General features: G+C 38.2%; 1 protein-coding gene across 8 annotated transcripts in view; it reads right to left on the reverse strand.

Moving 5' to 3' along the window:
- The window catches only part of FRY (FRY microtubule binding protein), a 233,346-nt gene that overhangs the window by 18,012 nt on the left and 191,104 nt on the right, over positions 1-24,230 (reverse strand). For all 8 annotated transcript variants that reach the window (XM_082054462.1, XM_082054461.1, XM_082054463.1 and 5 more), the window contains 12 exons: positions 23,596-24,197; positions 21,836-21,933; positions 21,574-21,744; positions 16,490-16,630; positions 15,561-15,740; positions 14,501-14,662; positions 13,609-13,683; positions 12,540-12,710; positions 6,682-6,882; positions 5,972-6,133; positions 3,195-3,358; positions 1,788-1,977 (listed from right to left, as the gene is read on the reverse strand). In XM_082054462.1, the coding sequence (XP_081910588.1) occupies positions 1,788-1,977; positions 3,195-3,358; positions 5,972-6,133; positions 6,682-6,882; positions 12,540-12,710; positions 13,609-13,683; positions 14,501-14,662; positions 15,561-15,740; positions 16,490-16,630; positions 21,574-21,744; positions 21,836-21,933; positions 23,596-24,197 (2,317 nt within the window). The remainder of the gene's footprint in view (positions 1-1,787; positions 1,978-3,194; positions 3,359-5,971; positions 6,134-6,681; positions 6,883-12,539; positions 12,711-13,608; positions 13,684-14,500; positions 14,663-15,560; positions 15,741-16,489; positions 16,631-21,573; positions 21,745-21,835; positions 21,934-23,595; positions 24,198-24,230) is intronic.

The raw sequence follows: 24,230 nt of genomic DNA on the forward strand, positions 1-24,230 counted from the left end.
TTTAAACAAGTTTAGCACAATGTGGGCAAACATCCAGGATACCATTAACTTGAAGCAGACTGAAATGTAGGTACCCTAGAAAATGCACTTCTTTCCCTTCACCAAGTATTTAGCTGACAAGCGACTCCAAACAAGGGTTTTGTTTCAGTTATATATTTTGGCAGTACTTTGCATTGCAAGACTAGCACATATTGGGCTTGTTTCTGAAAGTTCCTGTTGGTGAGGGTCAAAAGACTTGTGAGTTAGTGGCCGAGTAGCAAAGTTTGATGATGCAAACACAACACAATTCCAGACAGGCTGGGATCTTCTGAAAAAAACCTGGGAAAATAATACTTCTGTATTTTAACCCTTAGGAGGAGAACAAAGCTATTTTTATAAACTAAAAATATGGCTCTGACTCCAGCTAGAAAATTCTGGTTCGTTGATAATATTAACACCATTTATTTTTTTATTTTAATTACTGTTATTCAGGTTTTGCTGTTATTGATTTTTTTTTAAGTGCAGTATTGTATCTTTCTCCTCCAATATCAACTGAAGAAAATGAGTAGGCTACCTTCTGAATACAGGGCAAGCACAACAGCAAATGTAATGCCTGCATGCCAGGATTTGGAGTTACTTTACAGGTAATGTTTAGGTCTTGCATTACAGAGCATTATTTATTTAGTTTGCAGAAGTGTGACACCAGTTCCTTTTCACTTATTCAAACAAAAAGGACAAATAATTCTCAGAACACTTGAACAGGGCTATTAACCACACAGGACTAACTTTCAAAATGGAACTGCCATGCACTCAAGTCAGTGCTGTTTTTTGCCTTCCAAATGGTTACTTATCAGTGTTGAAAAGAATGCCTGTAAGACATCCATATTTACAGTGGTGTGATGTTAAAAGCTAAAGATGACATGCAATTAACTCCAGTGGAACACAGAGGAAACAGGATGGAGAAGAGATTCTTATTGTATGAGGTTTCTGTCTTATAAGATTCTGTCTTAAGATATGAAAAGATCTTAAGATTGTATATTTATTAGTGGGGTACTCATTACTAATAAAAAATTGTGTACTCTGAGGTCACGGATGCTTAAACTCTGCATGAAGTTACCTGGCTGCTGTGTGAACTGCTGCAGCTTGCTAAACACCCTGCAGCTGCCTCATATAAAGTGGGAGAAACAATTAAAGGATTGAAAACTAATTACAGGTAAAACCAGAGTGTCATTCCTTAGAACAATTTGTACATTCAACTATTCTTCTTTCTTTTTGCAAGATTCTTACCTTTGTGAGCATACAGTTTTAGAAAGGAGAAATGTATTTCTAATATTGAGACTCAATCTCTAGAATTTATGTTACATGATGGCAGCTGGATATTTCTGTTCAGATGGTTAGGTAAAGAATACGTAATAATGTTGACATTTACATGGGCATGGTCAGATTTCAACAGTTTGAGATGAAAGAACAGATTAAGCATAGTTTGAGATGAAAAGGCGTTGTCCTGTCTCTTACAGTAATTGTTTCAGGCTGTTTGAAAAGTACTGAAGAAAATACTCTTTAAAATGGATCAAAATTTTGTAATGTTATCTCTAAACCTGCAAGTTTGAGATACATAATATTATTACAACAAAACTGGTCCTAGAAGACAGTTCTGCATGAAAATCTAGTATGGCAATTCTGCAGCATGCAAAGTTACAATGGTTATATCCCTAGTAGCTAATTACTGGTACTACTATCAAGAACCATCCTAATAGCCATACAAAGTCTAAACATTTTGATTTTGTTTCTTAAAATTATTTTCTCACCTTAAACAGGGAAGAGAACACATGAAATGTATAAACTGCACAGGAACCATCAGAGTCGCCCATGAGCTGGTTGATATGACTACGCCAGGCTTCTTCTGCATCATCACATGCTGCTGGCTGAAATGCAGCAAGGATGGCAGAAAAAAATGGTGAGGGAGGAGGGGAGGCATTTCGACCAACATCTCCAAAACTGAAGGACAAAAAAGAAAAATAAACTGTGATGAAAGGAGAATACCAAGAAGGTGGCAGATAAAACACGCTATAACAGAGAGATATAATCACAGGACCAATTACAACACCTATCTACTTTCAAATGACTTTTGAAGGTTAGCAGGATGTTGGCTACAATGAGAAAAACCTCCAAATCAGAATCCCTGTTTTCAGGCCTTTATCATCTATCTTCCTCCATCCCAGAATGCTTGAATTGTTTTCCTGTACTGTTGTTTGGAGGAAGAAGGCTGAAACTTCCCAGGAGGATAAAGCCCAAGAAGAAAAATTCCTCTTCCAGGAAAACTTGGTTTTAATAATGTATAGCAGAAGTACTGAAAAGAATCTCAGTGTGTACAAACATTATATATAAGATCCATCCCTTCTCCAATCCCTTGCCCTCCCACAATCAGCGAAACAGGCTGACAACCATTTTTAAAGGGCACTAAGCTACTTGATCTCACGTGTTACCCTTTGGGATGGAGAAATACTTCCTATGGCTCCTAAGAACAGGAACTGTGATCCTCAAACACGTGGCACACAGAGAGCGAGCTTCTTTATATATCCTCGTTCCTTTCCTTTCCATAAATATGGGCTAATTACAGTCTAACTCAGCATCCAAAATCTGAAAGAGCTCCATAAGGCATGGAAAAATCTTGATGCCTTGTTGCAACATATACTGGAGTCCAGCCATGCTCACCAGCAGCCTCAGGAGTATACAGATGGGATTTCTGACAATATTGTGACTTTCTTATGACCCATAAGAAATCAGAAGGATGCATTCATGGCTGATCTGTTGAACAACTAACTAAGGAGTATTTTTCCATTACTGTAGATCTTTAAAAATCCTTTTTGTTTCTTTTGATTAAATGTGTTACATATACAGGGTGTTTCAAAAAGATGGACACAATTTGAAATCACTGCATCTTTGAAACTGGTTCCATCTTTTTGAAACACCCTGTATAATGACTAACTGCACAGATGTATGTAAAAATCATATCTTGTTTTTCCTAGCAGGAAAATCTTGCGGTTTTTTTGAGTTGTGTACAGGTAATTAGGGAATTGTCTTCTCATTGGTCTGAAATCAAGAACATTTTGTAACTCCTGTGGCCAAAACACCCATTCCATTAACTGACACCTTGTTACTACTTTTTTGTACAGTGTAAAAGAACTTTTATGAATAATAGCATCTACAAGTACCTAGCAAGAGCAAATTGTTCCAGCCTGTCAGCTTTCTCTTCAGTCTCCGTCATATCCAGACTAAGGCTATCACTGCATTCAAATGCTCCAGGGAGTTCGTTTGTAGACCCTGAAAGCTCATCCTCATGGACTGCTGTATCTTGTTCTTCATGTACAGCTTCCACCTAGGGGAGTGAATCATGATGTCTTAGAAAACAGCACATTAATAAGTTAATTCCACTAATAAATAGAAAGCATTTAGTGGAAAAAAAACCCAACCTTTCAACATGTTAAATTGCACAGATATAAAACTACAGATTATAAATTACATGAATCAAGTTACACTTTTTAAAAATACTATATTTGCTTAACTTGCTGTCTTGGATCACTATTATTTTTAAGGCATTTCTTCAACTTAATTTGTCTACCAAAGAATTTCAGATTTCAAAGCATTTGGCAACACAGCGGGGAAGTCTTTTTTCAGGAAAAACAATAGGGTTCTTGTTACTGTCAGGCTGTCCTTGTCACTTATTACTTTATAGTGTCCAAGAATGTATTAAAGCCTCTCAAAATAAATTGAAAAAAAAATCACTGCCTGGAAGGCTATATGCATGTTTAGAATTGACAATTATTTTTAGCATCTCATTTACATAATAGCTTCCAAGAGGAATCCAAAGCATTCAACAGGCCATTAAAAGGATCATGCTTCTATCATTTCCTTCCTTTTTCATCCATTAGCACCTAAAGCTCTTGGTTTCTTTTTGAAAGTTTCCAATTTCTTTCACATTTTTAGCTTGAACAAATTTTGTTTCAGTTTTAACCTTCTGGCTTTTGTCTGCCTCAGCCACAGCATCCTGCAAAGCAGTACCTGTAGGGATGGCTGCAACAAACTACATATTTTTGTACAGCACTGAAGAAGTAACAAACATTTCCCTTTGCATTGCTGTCATACCATCAGCTCCCTAAAAATCAGAACTCAGAGGAAAAGAGATACAGGAAAGACCTCAGATTTTGTGTTATCAAATTAAGTAAAAATTATTTAGGTGCAAGTTTCAAGTTTTCTGACTAAACACTGTATAACTTCTTCCTTAAAATAAATATAAAACCAGGCATTTTAACTTTGTTTATACTGACTCCAGTTTGACTTGAGTGAAAATATAGAAGTATGCATACTAGAAGAAAATATCTTTCAGGCAAAAACCACTACGAAGGCATTCAGTGTCAAGCTTGTCAGTTCAAACATCTTTGTAGCACTAGCAAATCCCTGTCAGCTTGGGTTATGTATTTCATTAACATCAAACCTGACTCAGGGCTGGCTGAATTTGCCTGTCCAGCCCAGAAGAAAGTGCTGTGAATTTTACTTTCTTCAGTTATTTTTTTCAAGCTTTTCTTTTTTTGATGAACACTGGCACATAGATATTAGGACATTAAATAAATTTTCACAGGAAAGATTCTAAAACCCCAGGCATATATGAAACTCATGAACTGTGATTTGCAATTCTTAACGTGCATAGCAATAGCTACTGCAGCTGGATGTGTGAGATAAGCTGCAGCCACCACCTGCTAACGGGTCTGTTCTCACTGCAGCTTCCTGAACTGAAATTCTGCCAACTTCTGCTGCGTATGGTTGTTACGTGGTAACCCGTCTACCAACAGTTGTTTTGACAAAAGACAGTGAGTTTACCTTTTCCAAAACCATTATTTTGAGAGGTTCCCATCCTTTCCAATCCTTACCCACATTTCCCTTTTGCTGCCCTTTCTTCCTCCTGGGGAGGTTTCTGACACAAACAATTTGTTCAATATTCAGCGCAATTCCAAGCTCCTTTTCTATAACCTCTCACTAGAAGCTTCCATTACTTCTGTTATATGCAGTGCTAGCAGTACTGTACCAATTTTTTATGTGGCTCCATTTAGAGGGAACCAAGGACAAGAGCCGGAATGAAAGCTGATGATGACACAAGACATATTCTTCTCCTCTCCCTTTCTCTTACTCTGCTCTTTCTGCAGAAGTCACCCAATTTAGACATGATAGAGCAAACTTTACTGGTAAAGCAATAGTGTAATAAAGACACTAACCACCCCCACTCCAGATTATACTTCTGGGGAGACATTGAGAGGACTAGGTTCAGCTGATCTCCCACAAACAAGTATTACCAAGCAGAAAATTAAAGAAACCATCCCCGCATTGATAATTATTTACCAACCTTACTCTGTGTTCATCTTCTGATAAAATTGTCTGAAATAAACTGTACTGAACATGGTTGTTGTATGCTTGCAAATCCTGCCTTCCCACCCCGCCAAGATGGCTTAATATTGTGGTCGTGAATTTAAAATTTCTGAGTGTCTGCCAAAAGGCAAGAACTGAATCCAGTACACACAACTGTACAATAGGTTCCCACATAGAAAAAAATCTCAGAGAATACATGCATACACCCACCACATGAGTTGGCATATTGTTCTTTTAAATCAGCATGAAGAACAAAAGAATATTCCCTTAGGGTTGTAACTTGTAGCCACTTCATCAATTTGTCTTCCAATCAGCTTGTAGTATCTTAGTGCAAATGTAGTGTAATATACTTCAGAAACAATAAATAAAATATTTTTAATGAAGAAAGTATAAGTAGAAAGGGAAGGCTATGGATGTGCAGGAGCATATGAATGTATCGTACTATGCCATTACATACAGGAAGTCAGAATGTATTTGCTTTCACAGATCTTTAAAGTGTAAGTAAAATAAACTTGTAAAAATGTTATGTAAAATACAGTCCAGTTGGAAAAGAAAGTAAAAATGTATTCACCTTGGATCCTTCAGACACTTGGAGATTATTCATATCAGGCAAAGACACATCAAAGCTGGATGCTCCTATATTAAAATGATGAGGGTCTGCTGAGGTTGTGTCACATGATGTAGAAAGTGAGTCAATATGATTTGCATCTTCAGATGGGGAAAGAGTTATAATCTGTTTAAAAGACAACAAAAGCGCAGAACTGAGTATAAATCTACCCCAGCACACACTGGTTTTATGAACATGTGAAGCAGATATTGTCTTAAGGGGCAGTGACAATGGCTCTCTTAGTTTGTACCTGCAAAAATATTATAGCACTTCTTATGTTTCTATCATAAATATTGTATGCAAACAGCCCAGAAGTGAACAATTATACAGAACACTGGATACAGTTTACCAAACTGGAGTCTTGTTCTATCTCTTTAAGTATTAGATACATCAGAAAGACTTACTACTGGCCAATAGTGCAAAATTGTCACAGAGCAATTTGTGGAAAAAAGGGCAAATAACCAGATCTGATGTTTCCTGTGTTTTGAACTTTGCATTGAAATTCCTGTTTACATTCGCAAATAAGGGAAAATCCAGCAGCGACAAAACACTGCATTGTGTGCCACCCCCCCATTTCAGCTCATTAGGTTGCACCTGGGCAAGAGGAAACTAAAAGCCCAGTTTAGTTAAAAACACAACACTTTCCTTTCTTAAATTACAAGTTTGCAACTTACTAGGTCTGAGTTCTCCAGGATTTGGCTGGTGGTCAGGTCCTCCTCCTCTGATGACTCATCGGAGTCCTCCCGGTGGATTTTGTTGAGGCTGGGCGTGCTCCCGGAGAGCTGGCTCTCCTCCAGCAGCTGCATGTCACACTTGTCCAGGCTGTCCAGGGACCGCCTGCGCACTCCCCAGTTGAAGTTGTCCATGCTCTCACCCTGCAATCAGATACCGGGTCAGCTTCCCTGGCTGGAAACTCATCGTGTACAAACCACCAGTCATTAGATCAAAGTCAGCTCAAGAAAGATTTTAATGTAAAAAACGGAATACAAACTTGATATTATATAAGCATTATTTTGTTTGTTCACCTGGAGATAAGAGCAGAAGCATGGAAATGACAGTTAAATGAAGATTCATTCTTTTCAGTATTAGATGTTTTTAACGCATTTGCTGATTTAAGAGTTGTTTTTTTTAAGTCCACATATACACACATCTCAATACCAGTAGAACAATGAGAGGCAAAAGAAAAGTTTGAAAGCAATTTTAAAGGATTTTTCCATGATGTTTAAAAATATTAGGAGCGCAGTTCATAGCAATGGTTCAATTGTGAAACATATGTTAAAGATTTTAGATTCTTTTCATTATATTCATAACCATAATGATGAGTTAAGGTAGATTTGAATGAACCCTTCATTTAGCAAGCAAAATGTAATAGCTAAAGCAGCACACCTTTTAGAACTTTTATTCTAGGCCCATGTAGCTTATTTTTGTAATTTGGATTTAATTTTTTGAAACTATACTCTGTGAACAACCTCATTAGCATTGACTGAGATTTCACTTTTTAAACAGGACTCGGTCAAATGGACCAAACATTTTATATTGACTTTCAGTTTGGATACCAAATGCAGTTACATAAAACTGAGTGCATTAAACAAACTGCGTAACTACTTGTTAGGCTTGTGAACTGAACCAAGGATCACTTGATTTTCTTCATGTATAAAAATGACTAAAATTAGTTTTCCACCATTTTTCCATTTGTTTATGTCTTTTCCAATGGACTGTATCCTGTTTCCCTAATTGCGCTAATACCCTTGCTCCCTTCTTTAGCCAGGTTCCCCTCTGGCAAATGCAGGAGCACGTCCACAACTCCCCCCATCGTGGCCCAAAGGGGCCTTACACAGACTGAAGGGTCCAGCTGCAGTTTTGGGTAATTTATCTGGGTGAAAGCCCTCAACCTTATGTCAACATGGCAAGGAAGTTTATGGAGAAAACTGTTTCTTTTTAAGGTTCACCACTGACTGTTTAAAATAAGACTCTTTAAGATGCAACACTCTTAAACAAGCAAAGCAGCTGCTGAAAATTCAAGTTGATGGTGATCTTTTAAATATGAATTTGTCAAAAATATAGTTCTTCCTAAAAAAAATCATTAACATTATTGTCAAATCACTTTTTATTGAAGGGATATATCCTGGCCTCATGCAAATTAAAATTATGTGCAATCATAGAGAAAGAGGCTTCAGTTCAATAAGGTACTTAAGCAGATTTTTAATTTTAAACACTTGAGTACTCCATTCAAGACTAGTCAGACGTACCGAATGGGGGCTAAACTGCATAAAGTGCAATTTATTCAGCTGCAGCCTTACCTCCTTAACAATAAACAAACTTGCACAAATAGATGTTGTTTTGCATCACTGCCCTTTAATGCAATGGAATATGATGAGAAAGAGGAAAAGTTCAGTTTCATTACACTAAGCTCACTGTTCATGAACAAATATGAGGAAAAAAGAAAAAAAAAATTAAAGAAAAAGTCCAGAAATGCAAGAACTGTAATCCACAAGAACATTTAAGAACTAAGGAATGCACTATATTCAAGAGCAAATGAACACAAAATTGTTATGAAGCCAAACACACTACTGGAAGAACCTGTGTTTTCATCCTGCACCTGGGATCATATAGTAGTTTCATGTGGGAAGAGAACAGAACATAAGATTTAAGAAATTAGGTCTCTTTAAATGATAAAAATGACTGTTCAGTTCTCAGCTATTTATTTTAACAAATTCTTTGGCTGTCCATCCTCCCCCCCAGAGGCTGGAGGACACATACAGCAATGAGACATCCTCCACAAACTCATCGGTTACTGAACTAACAAAGGACAAAATGCCATAAATAAGCCAGCAAGCCAAGATGACTGTCATCGCACTCTGACCCTCATGATGCTTAGTACAGCTACCAGTAAACTTTGTGGCTCATGTCTATGGGAATATTCCTTGTTGCGGTTTTACTCTGCAATGTCTTAAAGAACGAAGCCAGTAAAAAGATGAAAAGGGACACTTGTAGGACATGCAATTAGAAGGGACCATGAATTAAAAGTGAGGGGAAAAGGGTAAGAGAGATGAAATACAGCGTAACCCAAATACCCATGGTATTTGTGTTAGCGTAAGCTTGCTACGGGGGCACCAGAATCATACTGAACGTGTCTATTATACAAAGATGGAGTTGTTGTCTTTATATCTGTCAAGCATTCTTTCTTTCACAGTTAGCAAGAAAGAGGGAAGATGTATTTGAGAGGCTGTTCATTTTTATCTATGGTGGGAGCAAAGCTATCTGCTATCTTAAAAGCCACCAGTAACAAACATCAATTCAAAAGGGAACAGTCACATATTATAAGTGTGTCTGGCCAGCAGTGAGCAGGTACCACACAGGACCTCCCGCAATCACCACCCTCTGGTGAAGGAGCAGATGCGCCATTGCAGCCACCTTCAAATGAGGACAACCCAGGGGAAATGAGAGACACAGAAAGGGCAGCAAAAAGGGAAGGAACTCGATGCGGGGGAGAGCAGCACGGCCGCTCCATAAAGCCAGTAAGAAACAAGCAAAACTCTTTCACACAAGTTTTTACCTTACTGTATTGATAAAGGAAAGTAACAGAGTCACACAGATATTGCAGGTTATACTCAAAAGTACTGTGGAACTGGCACTATTTCCATATATTTGTATCTTTTAGGGCACCGGCATTTTGAGACAAAGGTTTTTTGGGGGTTGTGTTTGCATAATAACTGATGTACAAACTATCAGGAACAAATATGTAAAATACTGTCGCAGATCTTTATATCATTTGTACAACTCACTACAATTCTCCATCATCTCAGTTCTCTCTACACATTGATAAACTGCAAGTTTAGGTCCCAAACTTGCAACCACTGAGGTGCCTTTTCAGTTTTCTTCACAGAGTAAATGAGTCGAGCAAAACTGGTAGGTGTATACAGCTGAATTAAACTAAGCTGCATGAATTAATTAATTTACTCAATTAAATTCAGGCTGGTGGGCCTTTCTGAAAAGGTCTCAGAAATCACCTTTAGCAAGATGATAACCTGAGCCAATATACCACAACTGAAAAGCTTGAAATTTTATATAATTTGCCCATGGAGACAAATGGCCCAAACTTTACCGTATTATAAATAATGAAGTTCTTGTTTTGTTCCTACCTATTATTATTTATGTACAAAGCTATTAAAGGAGAAATGGCTCAATTTGAAAAATACTGATACTAGAATGAAGGTATTTTGTAATTTGTGAAGACTTTTGAACATATAAAAAACAAACTTAAAATGAAGCAGAATTTTTGAAAAATACCTACATATATTTCTAATACAAGACAAAAAATGAAGCACCTGCCCGAAGTGCAAGCACACGCACAGCCACCCACCCACGCACACACTGAAGAGGGGGAGGGCAACAACAAAACTATTGTTATTCTACAATACAAATTTGCAAGAAGGCATAACATATGCTGGCACATCTGAGTTCAAGTAGCATTCTTACCTGAAGTTCCTGGGTAGCAGATATAACAGATAGAAAAACAAATAGAAAGAATCTATGTAAAATTACTGTATTAAAGACATAATAGAAAAACATTTGCCTACAATTGCAACTAATATTATCACAGAAACTTTAACTCTTCCACCTATGTTTTAAGTTTGAAAATAACCATTACTTGCTTTCATATCTTTATGAAATTTCAAACCAGTACATCTTGTAGTCTGGGGGTGATACAAGCATCACTGGCCTGTCCAAATTATAAGGTTTTTTTGGAAAGACTATTTGTGTTCTTCCTAGCTTAAGTTTTCTAACACTGTTTTATTCATTATTATAAATGTATCTGATTTTGATCTGACATAAATGATACAGTTTCAACTCCATCATTAGAGTTGTAGCCTCTGACACCAGGTTTCAATTTGGCTAAGGTATCTATTTATTTAAAACAGTACTAAGTCAGCCTGGACTAAACCTTGGAATGCAGGGTCTCAGATCCATGGCAATTTAAAAACTGTATTAAGAAAGACACCACATTTTTTCATTTTACTTCAGGTAAAACTAGAGAAGCTTAGTATCTGTTTCATGACCGACTTAAGACAGTGTATCAATTAATTTAGGCCTCAGTCTTGAAGTTAGCCACATGTATCAAACAAATCTTTGCAAGGTCACAGTCCATGAAGGTAAATTCATTTTGATAGGAATTGTTCTGTACAATTATGTAGTATCTGTATATGGTTTTAACTGGTGAAGAGAAAGAAGAAATTCCTGAATTTCACTTATCATGTGGTATTTCATCAAAATTGCACTCCCAAGTCTTGAAAGCATTTAAGACATAGAAATGATTGCAGCCCAAATATACTTTGTGACAAACATTCCTGTTTTATCATTGTTTGGCATATTAAAGCTCCTTCATAATATTTGGCTGAAGTATTTTCAACCATTCATGCCAACTCCGTCTTTTTTGGTTCTTTTTAGCGAAGTCATGGGCAACTGTGAGCCAAATTTACTATCTTTTTATACAGAGATTCTTAACTTGGAAAATAAGGACTCTGCAACATCTCTTTCCATTGCTTCCTCCTTTCTCTTCATTGGGGAAAAAAAAATCAGATGCACATGAGTTCACACCTGAGGGGTGTGTTTACCTTAAAATTATTTTACTATTGCAATTCAACTAGGGAGAAAACTGATTATTTCGTCCTACACACATGCTCTTCTCTGGGCTAAGAGCAATGCCTGGAGAGAATTCCTGTGAAAATCAAGTCCAGACTATGACAAGAAAATTTATTAAGCTGTTAACTCAAAAGAGTTAAGAATTTCTGGACTTTTAAACAGCAACAGAATTGTTAGACTTGTTTGGTAATGGATATTAATTTTCGGCCCTTCCCACACAAATGGAAATAAATACTCCAAGTTTGATATAAACAAGGTTAAAGGGTGTGGCCCAACAAAAATCAGCAGTTCTTCAACTTTTTCCCTTCAGCAGTTTCAGCTCAAGGTGAGCTGACACATTTCACCTGCCAAGACTTGATCCGGGCCCTCAGGGTTCCGTTTAGCTCCTGTACAAAATGATGAAATCACGGACACCTAAGCAGAGTGGAAGGTACATCTCTCTAAGCGTTAGTGATTTCATCAGCAGTTGCAGGACTAACAACAGCCTGAGGGCCAGGATTCATGTTTTGGAGGGTTACTCAAGAACCAAGAGATTTGTAACAGTTTCCTTTTATGAGGTTTTAACCAGCAAATATATTTTTGTTAACAAGTTAGACCTTTAAAAATTGTATTTAAAATAAATTCACTTAAAAGTAAATTCACTGAAAAGATACCAGAACACAGGCTTTATCTTCCAGTAACAGCTTTGCAGTGTTTCCTAAAGTAGATTCAAAAAGGAAGGGTGTGGTAGCCTCTTACTGTTATGCTACTGAAATAAACACTAAGTGAACATTATAAATAATCTGAGCTCAAAAATAAGTTTATAGTTATACAGTTAAAGTTTCATGTTACAAGAAGAGTATATCGTTTAGTAGAAAGAAAAAGCTATTTCAGAGAAAATATACTGTACCTCCCCATCTTCCAGCTCAACATCTAGGAAATCAAAGTCTCTAAAGACTCTGAATTGTTGTTCACTGTTTGAATCATCCATGTTCTCCTGCTCCCTTGCTCCGTCCTCTGAAGATACCAAGCTCGTCTGGTGCTCAATCAGATCCAAATCACCACAGGAAGAAAAAATTACCTACAATTCAAAAGATTTCTCTTGAAACAAGCTGTTCTCTCTGGTTGTTTCTTCCTAAAAGCTCTAATTGGTTATTTGGAAGACTGTATTTCCAGTACACACCTAATTCCTTCACTGAGTATTTTTAGAACACTCTTTATTATTTATGTTGGACAGGTGCCTTCAGATTAAACTTGTACAAAGAAACAACTTCATACTGCAGGAACATGTCCAAGAATATTACAGCTACCTCCTAATGGCTGCAGATTGATGTTGCCTGGATGTTTGTATATGTTATAGGAACAAAATTCAGGGAGCTTAGCAAAGAAAATACCGTCAAGTGGATGAGATAGAAAGGTCATTAAAAAAAATCTCTAGTTGAAAATGATGTTCAAAAACATGTCAGCATTATTAAATACAATGAGCTATAATTTTTCCTTTCATACTAGAAATAATTATGTCCCACCCTGGATGTTCTGTTGCCCATTTTCTGGCACCAGATAATATTAATTTTTAAAGAGTAACATTAGAACTACTATCTAATGGAAAAATCGGGATCCCTTCTCCCCGGTTTTATTTCTATAATTTAATCTTTTTCTTTATAAAGGCTCTAGATTGGTAATAGCAGAGGTCATTACTGTCTACCCACTGAGCTGGCATAAGCAAAGCCTATAGCATGACAGATCTCTCACAGCAAAAACGTACGTAGGTCTCTAAGTACATCATCTTTAAGTGAGAGGGCCATTCACTCACTGGTCTATACGCTGGGAAATGCAGTGTGGGCCAGTACAAACAACAATGATAGTAATGTGAGAGGAAACTATGCAAATCAGATCAGCAGCTCTGGGAAACAAAGTTCTTCACTTTTGAAGCCTAGGACACAATGAAACAAAGAAATGGTCAATACAAGGCTACTTACTGAAGGGTTTTTACTCAGCCCAACTTCCTGACCGCATAGAGAAAGGACATGCACCAGCTTTTCCTTTGTACGTTTCTAGAAAACAAGACATTTCACAAGTGAGCATTTTTTTAACCGCTCATTCTCCCAGTGGCTAGAAACATCCATTAACAATTTTTAATTACCAAGCAAAGAATTAGTCATTAAGTGCTCAAAGGGCTCCTTTCAGAGAAGCTATGCATACAATGAAACATAAAAACAGCTGTTAATGATTTTGGTCTTTATTATTTTACAATTATCCTATTAATTCTATTTAGCATAATAACGAAACACTGGATCATATGCATCACTTCAAAAGGATAGTTCAGAAGTTTAAAATAAAATGCATGCATAATTATTTTTTTCAGAATTCTGTCTGAGTCACTGTTATATAATCTGCTATATTTCAAAAAAAAGGTAATAAATACATTTATTTAATTTGGTTTTATTTTAACTGGCAAATAACCAAAATCAATAAGTTAATCATATATCACTTTCAGGAAAATTATTCTGAAGAACTATTTTTACCTCACTTTCCAAGAAAACACCACTTTGAAAGTTGCATGTGCTGTCTATCTGCTCACCTTGCTAATATCTGAACTCACCTGTAATTCGTAGCTAAATCTGACCTAGACTTAGAGGTCTTACAGAGATGCGTTTCATGCAGGTTGAAAGAAAAACACTGGCAGGACAGAAGACAGACACCAGTCAATCCATCCCAGAGTCCAAGGAACACATTCAGCTCACGCAGTCGGATGCTGTGCCTGGCCAGCCAGGAGCACTGTGCGGGGCACAGGGGCCACCTCTGCAGTGTTAATTCAGCTGCTCCCAGGGCAACTTGTTAATGAATCGTGGGCTCTTAGATGGAATTTACCTGAGAGTACTGGGGTCTCTTCCAGCTCACAGGAACAAGGACATTGGAGTTAGATCCTGATGAGGTTGACGAAGTGCTTCGGGTGACAGCCATTGTCCTGGGTTTACCATCTCGTCCAGAAGAACTTTGCAGCTCATCATACCGTCTTCCAATAATTGGAGTCTTAAATAGAAAGTAATTATCCATTAGTATTATGCTCCAGGATGAAATTATAATGGGGCATATTGCTTCAGTTGCAGGGAAAGATTACTCTAAAGATCATACACAGTGTTACAACAAGGAGAGCACCCAGTTTCAAGTCACTTGGCATGTACATTATTTTCCACTGTGAACATCTCAGTAACAATTGCCATACTAGTAGCTAGTGCTTATGTTCATGAATAGCTAGTAGCCTAAGCAACTTTCAAGCTAGTTTCTAACATAAGACGGAGCAAAAAGCCCCGGAAGGTTATGAAATTTATTTCAAATCCATATTTCTTGCACGTGCTTTTTAATGGGTGTTTCTTAAGAGTGCTGAACACTCTAGCCATGTGCAAACAGCCATTAAAATCCTTTATTGGATTGACGGTAGGATGCTCAGCATTTTCTAGAACTATACCTACATGATACAGCAAGAAGAAACTCTTTATACAAATGGTGCAAGATGCCTTTTTTATGTTCATTTTTCCTTTTAACCTCGAAGTCCCATTATCTATATGGTCTATAATGCTGAAAACAGTTCTGTGGGCTCATAACTATAAACAGAGTCGCCCAATAAAGTCAATAGGACCATTCCATTTTATGAAGTTAAAAGGTATAGAGGGCAAGCAGGATAAAGGCTGCTACAAAAGAGTTGAGTCAGAAGTCCTTCACAAGAAAAAATCTAGTAAAAATCCATAAAGAACCCTCCAGCATGGGCCATTAAATATGTCACTGTGAATTGAAAAGAATTTAAGAGACTTTCAGTTTGGTAATTTTCCTTTATTTCCTAATTTTTCAGCTTTCTTAAGGAGCTGCAACACGTTTTAGAATTATCAGATAACAGAATTAAGGTGTTAAGTAGCAGAATTCCAAATAATACCTCTGAAATATCAAAATGAAACTCTAAAGTCTTCCCCGGTAGCTCCTTGGAGGCACTGTTCCACACTCGATGTATTTCCATTTTTGAAAGATCACTGTGTTGATAGGATGGTAAAACTAAACTGGCAGAACGAGAAACTACCAACTTCAGGATATTCAAGGCTTCTCTCCAGTGAATGCTCTAGAAATAGGTAAGTTTAATCAGCAAGCGGAAAGAATAACTCACACACATTCAAGATTATTTACATTTTACAGTCATTTTTCTGGCCACAAAATAAAAACATGTAATTGGAATATTACTATTCTTTCTCTCTCTTGGCCAGTGACAAGGTACGTACTTGCAGAATAATTACAACAGCAGAGACCAAGACGTGCCCAAGGTGCCATTGTCAGGGAACTGGCCTTTAACCTGGCAGACCTGAGTGCAAGGCCAACTTTGCATAGGATTTAAAATCTCGTACCTGAGTGCCTTAGTTTGTATGAACAAACATAAGGGCTACCTCAGAATCCCCATTTAACAGAAAAGCTGACTTGACACAGGCTCTTAACAGCTATGAATTCCTAGCAGAAATATGTATTTTCAACTTGCCAAGAATTAGGTGCAAACTTCTCTGAAGGGAAGTGATTATGCACATCTCCCTAATGCTAATACTTAAAAATACTGGTCAGTCAGGCTCTGCCTTGTATTAAGCTTGCTCCTGATGCAGTGTAGCTGCAGCCTAAAATTTCCCACACAGTGAACGCACAGCTGGGCCTTTATCTGGGGACATGCAGTCTACGAGGCATCAGGATGTTTATACACTAGATACCACACTGGACAGTCGCAGTCCTCCCTGCTAATCATGTCTTAAATTCTTATAAAGAAAATCAGCTTATGACAGCAAATACTGCTAAGTTCCTATGTTAATATAAAGAAGATACAGTATTTACCTGTACATATTTTTCGATAGTTTTTAGCACTTCGATGTTAAACTGTTTCACAGGAATAGCTGACAGGTCCATATAACTAAGAAGACTGTAGATCATCTGTAAGAGGGACTGTTGCATACTAGGAAGGCCCTTCTCTAGTAGCTGTTTAAAAAAAAAAAAGTGAAAATAACTAGATTTGGAGACTTTTCTTCTAAGGTACTAGTTTCATGAATACCATTTATACTACTAATTCTCTTCACTCACTGATTTTGCAATGCCATTTTACAATCATTTTACAAGTGATAATAATACAAGTGTGAAATAAGAGAGCTTTAAGTGGGAAGCCAAATGCTAGCCTGTTTTGATAATGAAACATACATTTTACATATGTCTGCCCTAACTTATCCAGAAAACATATTCAGCAGTTGATTAAACTGGCACATAAAATTTCCAGTGTAATTGGGGAAGCACATCCAATAAAAACAGGGGAGTATTTTTTTATTTCTACCTTTGCTGAAAGTCAGTGAGAAAAAAAAGAAAACACGCTGAAGAAACAACACTACTATTCAGACATCAAGATATATTTATCCAAATACACTTCGCTGCCAGTGCTCACTGGTTATAACTGCCAAGGAAACATTTTCTGTTAAGGAGGAGATGGAGTCCCTGGGCTCTCTTACTGTAGGGGGCGATACAAAGAAAGGTTTGATCTAAATCCCAGAATTTTGGAACACCTGAGCATAGATCCCGGAATACAACAGTGAACCTTGGAAATGCAACTGTGCTCATATACATACATGACAGTAATTCAGCAGGCGTACAGACTGACATGATGTGTTTGCACATGTGTGTGAAATATCTCAGCTGAATATTTCCTGGAAGGTAGCGTGTTCTTTCATTGGTGACAGGTACTGTTCCACTCCACAGATTTCACAGGCAATCAAATGTTATTGCTGGAGGTTACCAGAGGCTCAAGACTAGACTCTGTCCTTCCATTCAGGCTGACAAAAACATTCTTCTAACACTGGTTACTAGAGATATTAGGATCTAGAAAACAATTACTTATAAAAACTCTATGCTGCCTCAGTTCTTCCATCAGAAAAACATTTCAACTGTTAACCAAGTGGAGTCTAGTAATTTATTAGATGCCCTTGCTGGCCTGAATGACAAGATTCCTCTTTTTATCGAATGAGAATGCTTCGTGCCAGCCAAACTGGAATGATCAGGTAGAACGCACACCTGTCTCATCCTGCCAAATATCTTCTGAATTCTTTCATCAGTAAAAGTGAGCAGTAATTAGTGATTCATAAAACAAAGTAGGCAAATTCCACTAACAGGACAATAGATGGATCTCACTGTGCTTTATCTATTCTTCTACAAAAAGACAGCAAGAATTTTTAAATTAAAGGTACTGCATGGTAACCTGCTTCAGCCCATGGATACCTTTACTGAGCGATGATAAAACTTGCTTAGCAATTCTTCTTCACTGCAGGGTTATAGACTTTTTCTTGCCTTCTATTAGGCTTTTGTAGTGGAAGGTCTGATTTCTTCCTTGAAAATAGTTTATATGGTCCAGCACATCAGCCAGTATACCATTTCAGTGTAGAAATAAAGGATTAGAAGAAACTATCTGGATGAGAGAAAGAAATATTTTGTTCTCTGATAGAGACTACTGCATCAGATAATCACGTTTGTGATATGAAAAGGAATTCCTAGGAAACAATGGGAATTTTGTCTCTACTGCTGGATAGCAAGCTTTTCTAGGAACTTTATCTCTGAAAGCTTCTAGTTTTCATTCCAGTTTGTAGAAATTTGTTGTCAACAGAATCCTTTGACTTAAACAGCTCTTGACCCTTAAACAGGAAATTTTTTTGACTCCGCCAGTTTTCAGTTGTTCAGATGAGTATACATGCTGGTTGATAGTTCAAGTGTGTACATAATGAATTTGTAACAAGAAAGGGTATTTCAGTTTAAAAAAACGAACAGCAACTTTAAAATGCATTTAGTACAGTAAGAATTCTTTTGCTGCCAGAAGTAACAAAAATAGCAGCAAGATGGAGTTGTGGTAACACATCATTTGGATCACTAAGTTGCAGGACAAGGAGTTTCCACTGTATTTGTAAGAGGAAATCACAGCTGTTCTCAGAATATTATTTTTTTTATTCTGGTCTGTATGAAGTGTTTTGAAGAACTGTGGATTCCTCTCTTGTTATTGTGTAGTAACTATCTGGGTCTTACCTGGGTTTAGGGATCCACACTTGGTTAACAACGTGTCCCTTTCCTGAAGCAGCACCTAACCCAGAAGCAGCAGGAGAGCAGAGGCTGCTCCTCCCAGGCTGCCTGGGCTGGCTGCTGCAGCTGCTGAGGGGCTACCGCAAGACACAGTTCCCTTTGCCCCTCCAAATCTGGCAGCAGGTGAGAAGAGATAATCAGTTCTTAGAGTATGTTAGTCAGCCAAACAAATGTGTTCTGTGTCAGCTGAGGAAATAAAGAAGGCATTTCACAAGCCATGCCTGATAGGGACAGTGCCTGATCTAGGACATGCTTCCCCTTGCAACACAGATGTTTTAATCTCTAGTGATTCCTTGGTTTTGAACAGGTTATGAATGCTCATGCTTCTCACACAAGCAATCCTCTATCTAACAGGGAGGTGGAGGAAACATCCACCATGAGCACATTACTATGCACTATACGTTTTCTTGTCACTTCTTCTGTATTAATAGGATTAGCTATTTAAGTCCAAGCATGACCCTGCACTTAATGAATCACTAGTTTAGCATGTGACCCATGTCAATTCAGATATGCTTCTAGAATGATTGTGCTCTCATGGTACAAGGCTGTTTTTAAAAAATTAATAAGCAAAAATCGAACATAAAATCAAAGTAAGCTTTCAGCAATGTGTTTGTACGCTGATTTTAGTAGCGGAGGTTCAAAGTTCTACCGCACTATTAAACAGTGATTTTTCCTCATCTGTAGACTGAGATACCCTTCTAGAAGATATGGTCATTTTTTATGGATGGATTTGTAATATGTACAACTGAGTAAGAAGCACTGCTTGTCACTATAAGGTTTAGATAAGAACACAGCTGAAATGTCTTATTTTTTTGCCACAATCATACCCCTAGCAGGCAAGCAATTAGCTGCCATCACACAGGTTAAATGCAAATTTTTGTCCGAATGGCAATAATTGAAGCTTTTACCTTCTGCTAAGAGCATTTGTTATCATAGTCTTACTAACTTGTGGTAAAGTCCCGTTCTGAAGGTATACCTGCATGAGTGGAGAGTTCACTGTTGCAACACAGCTTTCCTTTGTTATTCTTAAGTGCTGCATGTCTCACAATTTCCCCCAGGCCCAAGCACCAGAGACTGAGCCAGGATTGTTAAAGCTCGCTCTGTCACCAACTTTCAACTGCAGATTGCCCAGTGGGGCTCTTAACACATTTGGCTTTACCTATTGACGGTATATCCCACAGTCAATTTATAGGAGAGAGGAATGCATTGTTTATCCTGGTCTGGGGATTAACTAAAAAGAAAAGGGGAAACATACTCTGAATGCAGGAAGAAACTTTTTCATGGCCACAGCAGGCCTAATAAGATGGCTTCTTGTCTCTTGATCCTCTTCCAGACTGCCTGCTACCCTATGCCCATACAAATATTCCCTAGACGTGACTCAACAGAACTGCAGTCAATGTAAATACAGAGAAAGGAAGTCATGCTCACTAGTCTGTCATCCTGCAATGATGGTGCTATCTCAGGAATGTACCTTAATTATGGTCAAAAACTTGCCTGACTTGCTGTTAATATAGTAGTGTGGTGCCAATTGACAGCAAGGGGAAAGTGCAAAAAAAGTCTCCATATGCACGTCTAAGCCTGTTTTGAGGTGAGTGTGATCATGTGCAATGGCCTTTGTGGAGGTGCTGCAGCACTAGTAACTGTATGTAGAGCACTGAGGGGAAAACAGAGGGGAAAACACTTTTCCAAGGCTGGGAGAGCAAAGAAGAAAGAGTTTAAACCTCAGTCTTTACAGGATTTGTTTATCAGGAGTACAGGTTTCTGCTATAAAGGAGATACTTGACTCTGGAAGATTCAGAGTTGTTTTGTTCAAAGAGCTAATAGTTCTTCAGAGTCTTTGAGTTTGCAAAGAGAGTGAAAAACTTCAAGGTCCTGTTTCAGTCTGCTACAGGGGAGTCATGGCTTTCTCCGTCAGTGGAGATCCGATATGATTGTTCATGCAGAGCCTCCATGTGCAAGGTGAGGAAATGCAGCCTGAGGTAGCAGGGCCAAGTCTGAGGGAGTGTGGGAGCACAGCCTGGCCACGTAGGCTCGTGAAAATCTGTGGATAACCAGTATCAGAGATGCCTGTGGAGTTTCTGAAGATCCTTTATCAGAGGAGAGAATGAATCCACTCTAAAAAGCAGAGCTGCTCTACAGAAGTTAGTGAATTTGCATCACGAATACAGAACTGCCTTCTCCCTGGATGAGAGAGGAGGCTGAAAGCATCTCACTGCAGCAGAGGAATCTGAGAACTCTACAAGAAAATGCTGTCTTGATACTGATGTGACACAGGAGGCAGAAGATCAAATGGCCTAAGCTGAAGAAAGGAACTGAACCTTGGATCCTCAGTAACAACACTGCAACAACTCAGTAGTCCATTGGTGAGAAATGTTAGGAGTAAGCAATGAGTGCAGAGGAAAATCTGGGCAGCAAGATGATCCCATTCACTGTTAGAGGAATGCATACAAATTTCTATCGACAACCAGATCCTTATATTGCAGATGACATCTTATTTATGTACCTAAACCCCTCATTTTCCTCAGTGGCACCTAGATAAATGTTCTCCACTTTCTCTTTCATCGTGAAAAATTGCACTGACTGATGAGAGAAGCTGCTTTAAGATGTATCAGCCCTGTAGACCTCTGCTGGTTTTGTTTCAGTGTTAAATATTGATTTCTTACAGCGATTCCCTTTCTCCTAATTTCTGCTTTTTACTCTTAATTGTAAATAACAGCTACAGAAAGCCCCTAGTAATCTGCAGGCAGACTTCAGCTCTTCGGGTCGTTAGGCAACAGAAGAGTTAAAACAGTAAAAAGTTTCTGAAAACTTACCTCAGCCAAATAAGTAACCATACTCAAAGTAATATCAGCAAATGCTTCATGAAGGTAACGGCAAACCACATTTACCCAGGTAGCACAGTCCCTTGTATAGCTGTGTGTTTTATAAAGGGTCATGACATGTGCAAGATTGGATAGCTTGGGGTTCTTCTCCTCCAAACAAACCTAATTAAATATAAATATCAAAACATATTAAGAACAAGGCAATGCATTTACAGGGTTTGAGCATGTACAAAACAGTAAATAACTTTGGTACCTGAGCAATCCTTTCGGCTATATCTTTACAGAACTGATTCGGGCTGTCGAAATGCTGAATTAAATGGGGCAGGAGACATAAAACATTCAGTGGGAATCCTAGAACAGGAAAACACAAAACAAAATGTGTATTTTGGACAGCAAGAGCCACAATGGCCTTCAAGTTGGTGTTTCACGGGAGGGCACAGTTTCAATTTCACATTAGCCATAAACTCACACAGACTCTGTCAAGTCGTTCAGGCCACTGGTCATGCCACATTTGTCTTAAAGGGCCTTCATTTGAAAATGCAGTGTATCATTTAGGCAACAATACTGTTACACAGCATGAACCTTTTTCTGCAAACAGTGCCATATGAACAGGCATTTACAGGATAAAACATCTCACAGAAGTATATATTTCATTCCTGTTAGAGAGTATGTTTATCTTTTCCACTTTAGTAGCTTATCAACAGTCTTAACTGGTGGCATTTTTGTTACTGCTACTAAAACACAAAAAGAAATTCAGAGTATTGATGAAAGAACAACTGTTTTGGTCAGGTTACCAGGCACAGCTTCCATTGTTTTATACTGTTTAAGTTAATAATAATAATGAAATAAAATTCTGATAGAACTGGTCAGATGAGACTACTCAAATGGGTGTTTCTGAAGCCAGGAGAAGGCTCTAGTGCCAAGCACCAGCTGCTGTCATGAGCATAAGGGCTCTGTCTGGAGCTGGGATCCAGCTCTTCTGCACCAACTCACAGCTCGAGGCAGCTGATAAACTACAGGCATTGACTATCACAGGGAGATGGAACAAAAGCTGCTCCCGTCCAGGTGGGAGCTCAGACGTCAAGAAATTGTATGTGGACACAATCTGCTTTTTGTAAAGAAAGAATCTGACCTATGAAAATATCTTCCTAACCATTCGTTCCCTCTTGCTCTACACAATTAAACAAGCTGCCTAAGTTAGGGGTGTAATTTCCCTTGGCTTCCTCTATACCCGGGGAAGACACCTCCAGATGTTACTGTTACAGCCCATGCGTGATCTGCCCAGTACAGGCACCACATAGGTGCTTAGAGATGGGCAGGCTGCTCGTGGCATTCATCCCCTTACTCAGTGTCTAAGCTTGTTGTGAATTAGTTGTAAAGCCTGCACTGTTGTCTTAATATCTGGGTTTCTGAGAAACAGAGGAATAAATATCTGGAACAATACAGAAACTCTCTTTGAGAAATAAAATTAAGAAGTGGTCACAACCTCAACTCAATAATTGGGAATTTCAAAATGTTACCTTATTTTCTTATAACCCAAGACTCTCTCCTCGCTCACTAACGTGCTATTGCAGTTTATCTAAAACAGTGTATACGAGTTTTCAGTATTTCTATTTCTAGGAGAAAACTCCCGAAGCACTAATTTAAAATAAAATATTTTGCAATATTTTGAAAATTATTCAATGGAAAACCTGGCCAAAATAGGTTCTAGAAAAACTGACAGTATTTTCTTATGTATATTTTGTGAGCATTTAGAAATTTTATACACTGCTAAGCACTAGAAATGAAATGTGAAATAATACATGACCACTCTTCCTCAAAATCTTCTTGTACAATAGATTCACTTTTCAGAAACATGTTAAATTGCTATGCAATTTCCAAAAAGCTGGCCCAACTCAAAGCAAAAGTTCCTTATTAGAAGAGAAAGAAAAAACACCATTTTTGTTTTGTGTGGATAGCTTAATCAAATGACAAAGAAACAAACTGTAAGAGAGGAAAGCATATTGGTTTTACCTATAGCTTGAGAGGAATCCACCATGGATATTCGAGACACTGGTGTCAGCAAACTAAAGAGCTGTAGTGTGAGATCAGTGGTAGTCAGGGAGGTGAATCCTTTCAGGAGCAGCTGCTGAAGCCCTGAGAAGTCTGCCCACTTCAGCTGCCCTTGCAGCTTCTCCAACTTCTCCCGGTTTTCAGCTTTATCTAGTGGCAAATGAGCCAGAAGTTTATTCAGTAACCGTAAAGCCATTAGATACTCAAACTCAAAATCTGATTCCATCAAAGCCACAGCAACCCAGAAGATGGTGGCCAGTAGGTTGGTTGGATTGTTGATATGGGATGGGTCAGTGAGACTGTCCTTTAGAGACGATGAACTCCTGGTTTTAGAGGACAGCCCTTGCTGGGTGCACGCCTGAATTCTGTCTAGTGTGGCACTGCGTGGTGGGTCCGAGGACTTGTCCACATCTCCAAACTTTTTGGGTACAGAGAAGCTCCTCTGATGCCGGCTTCGTTCAGCAGTGGCTGTGTTACCACTTGCTGGGTTCACGTTCAGCTGTCCTGTGCTCTTCCGGTTTGCAGTCAGTTTGGTGCTCGATGTTAAATCCGGCGAAGATGAACTGAACCCAAAATATATAACATACATTGCAGTG

The sequence above is a fragment of the Streptopelia decaocto genome, assembly GCF_964273445.1.
Source record: "Streptopelia decaocto genome assembly, chromosome: 1".
Taxonomy (NCBI): Eukaryota; Metazoa; Chordata; class Aves; order Columbiformes; family Columbidae; genus Streptopelia; species Streptopelia decaocto.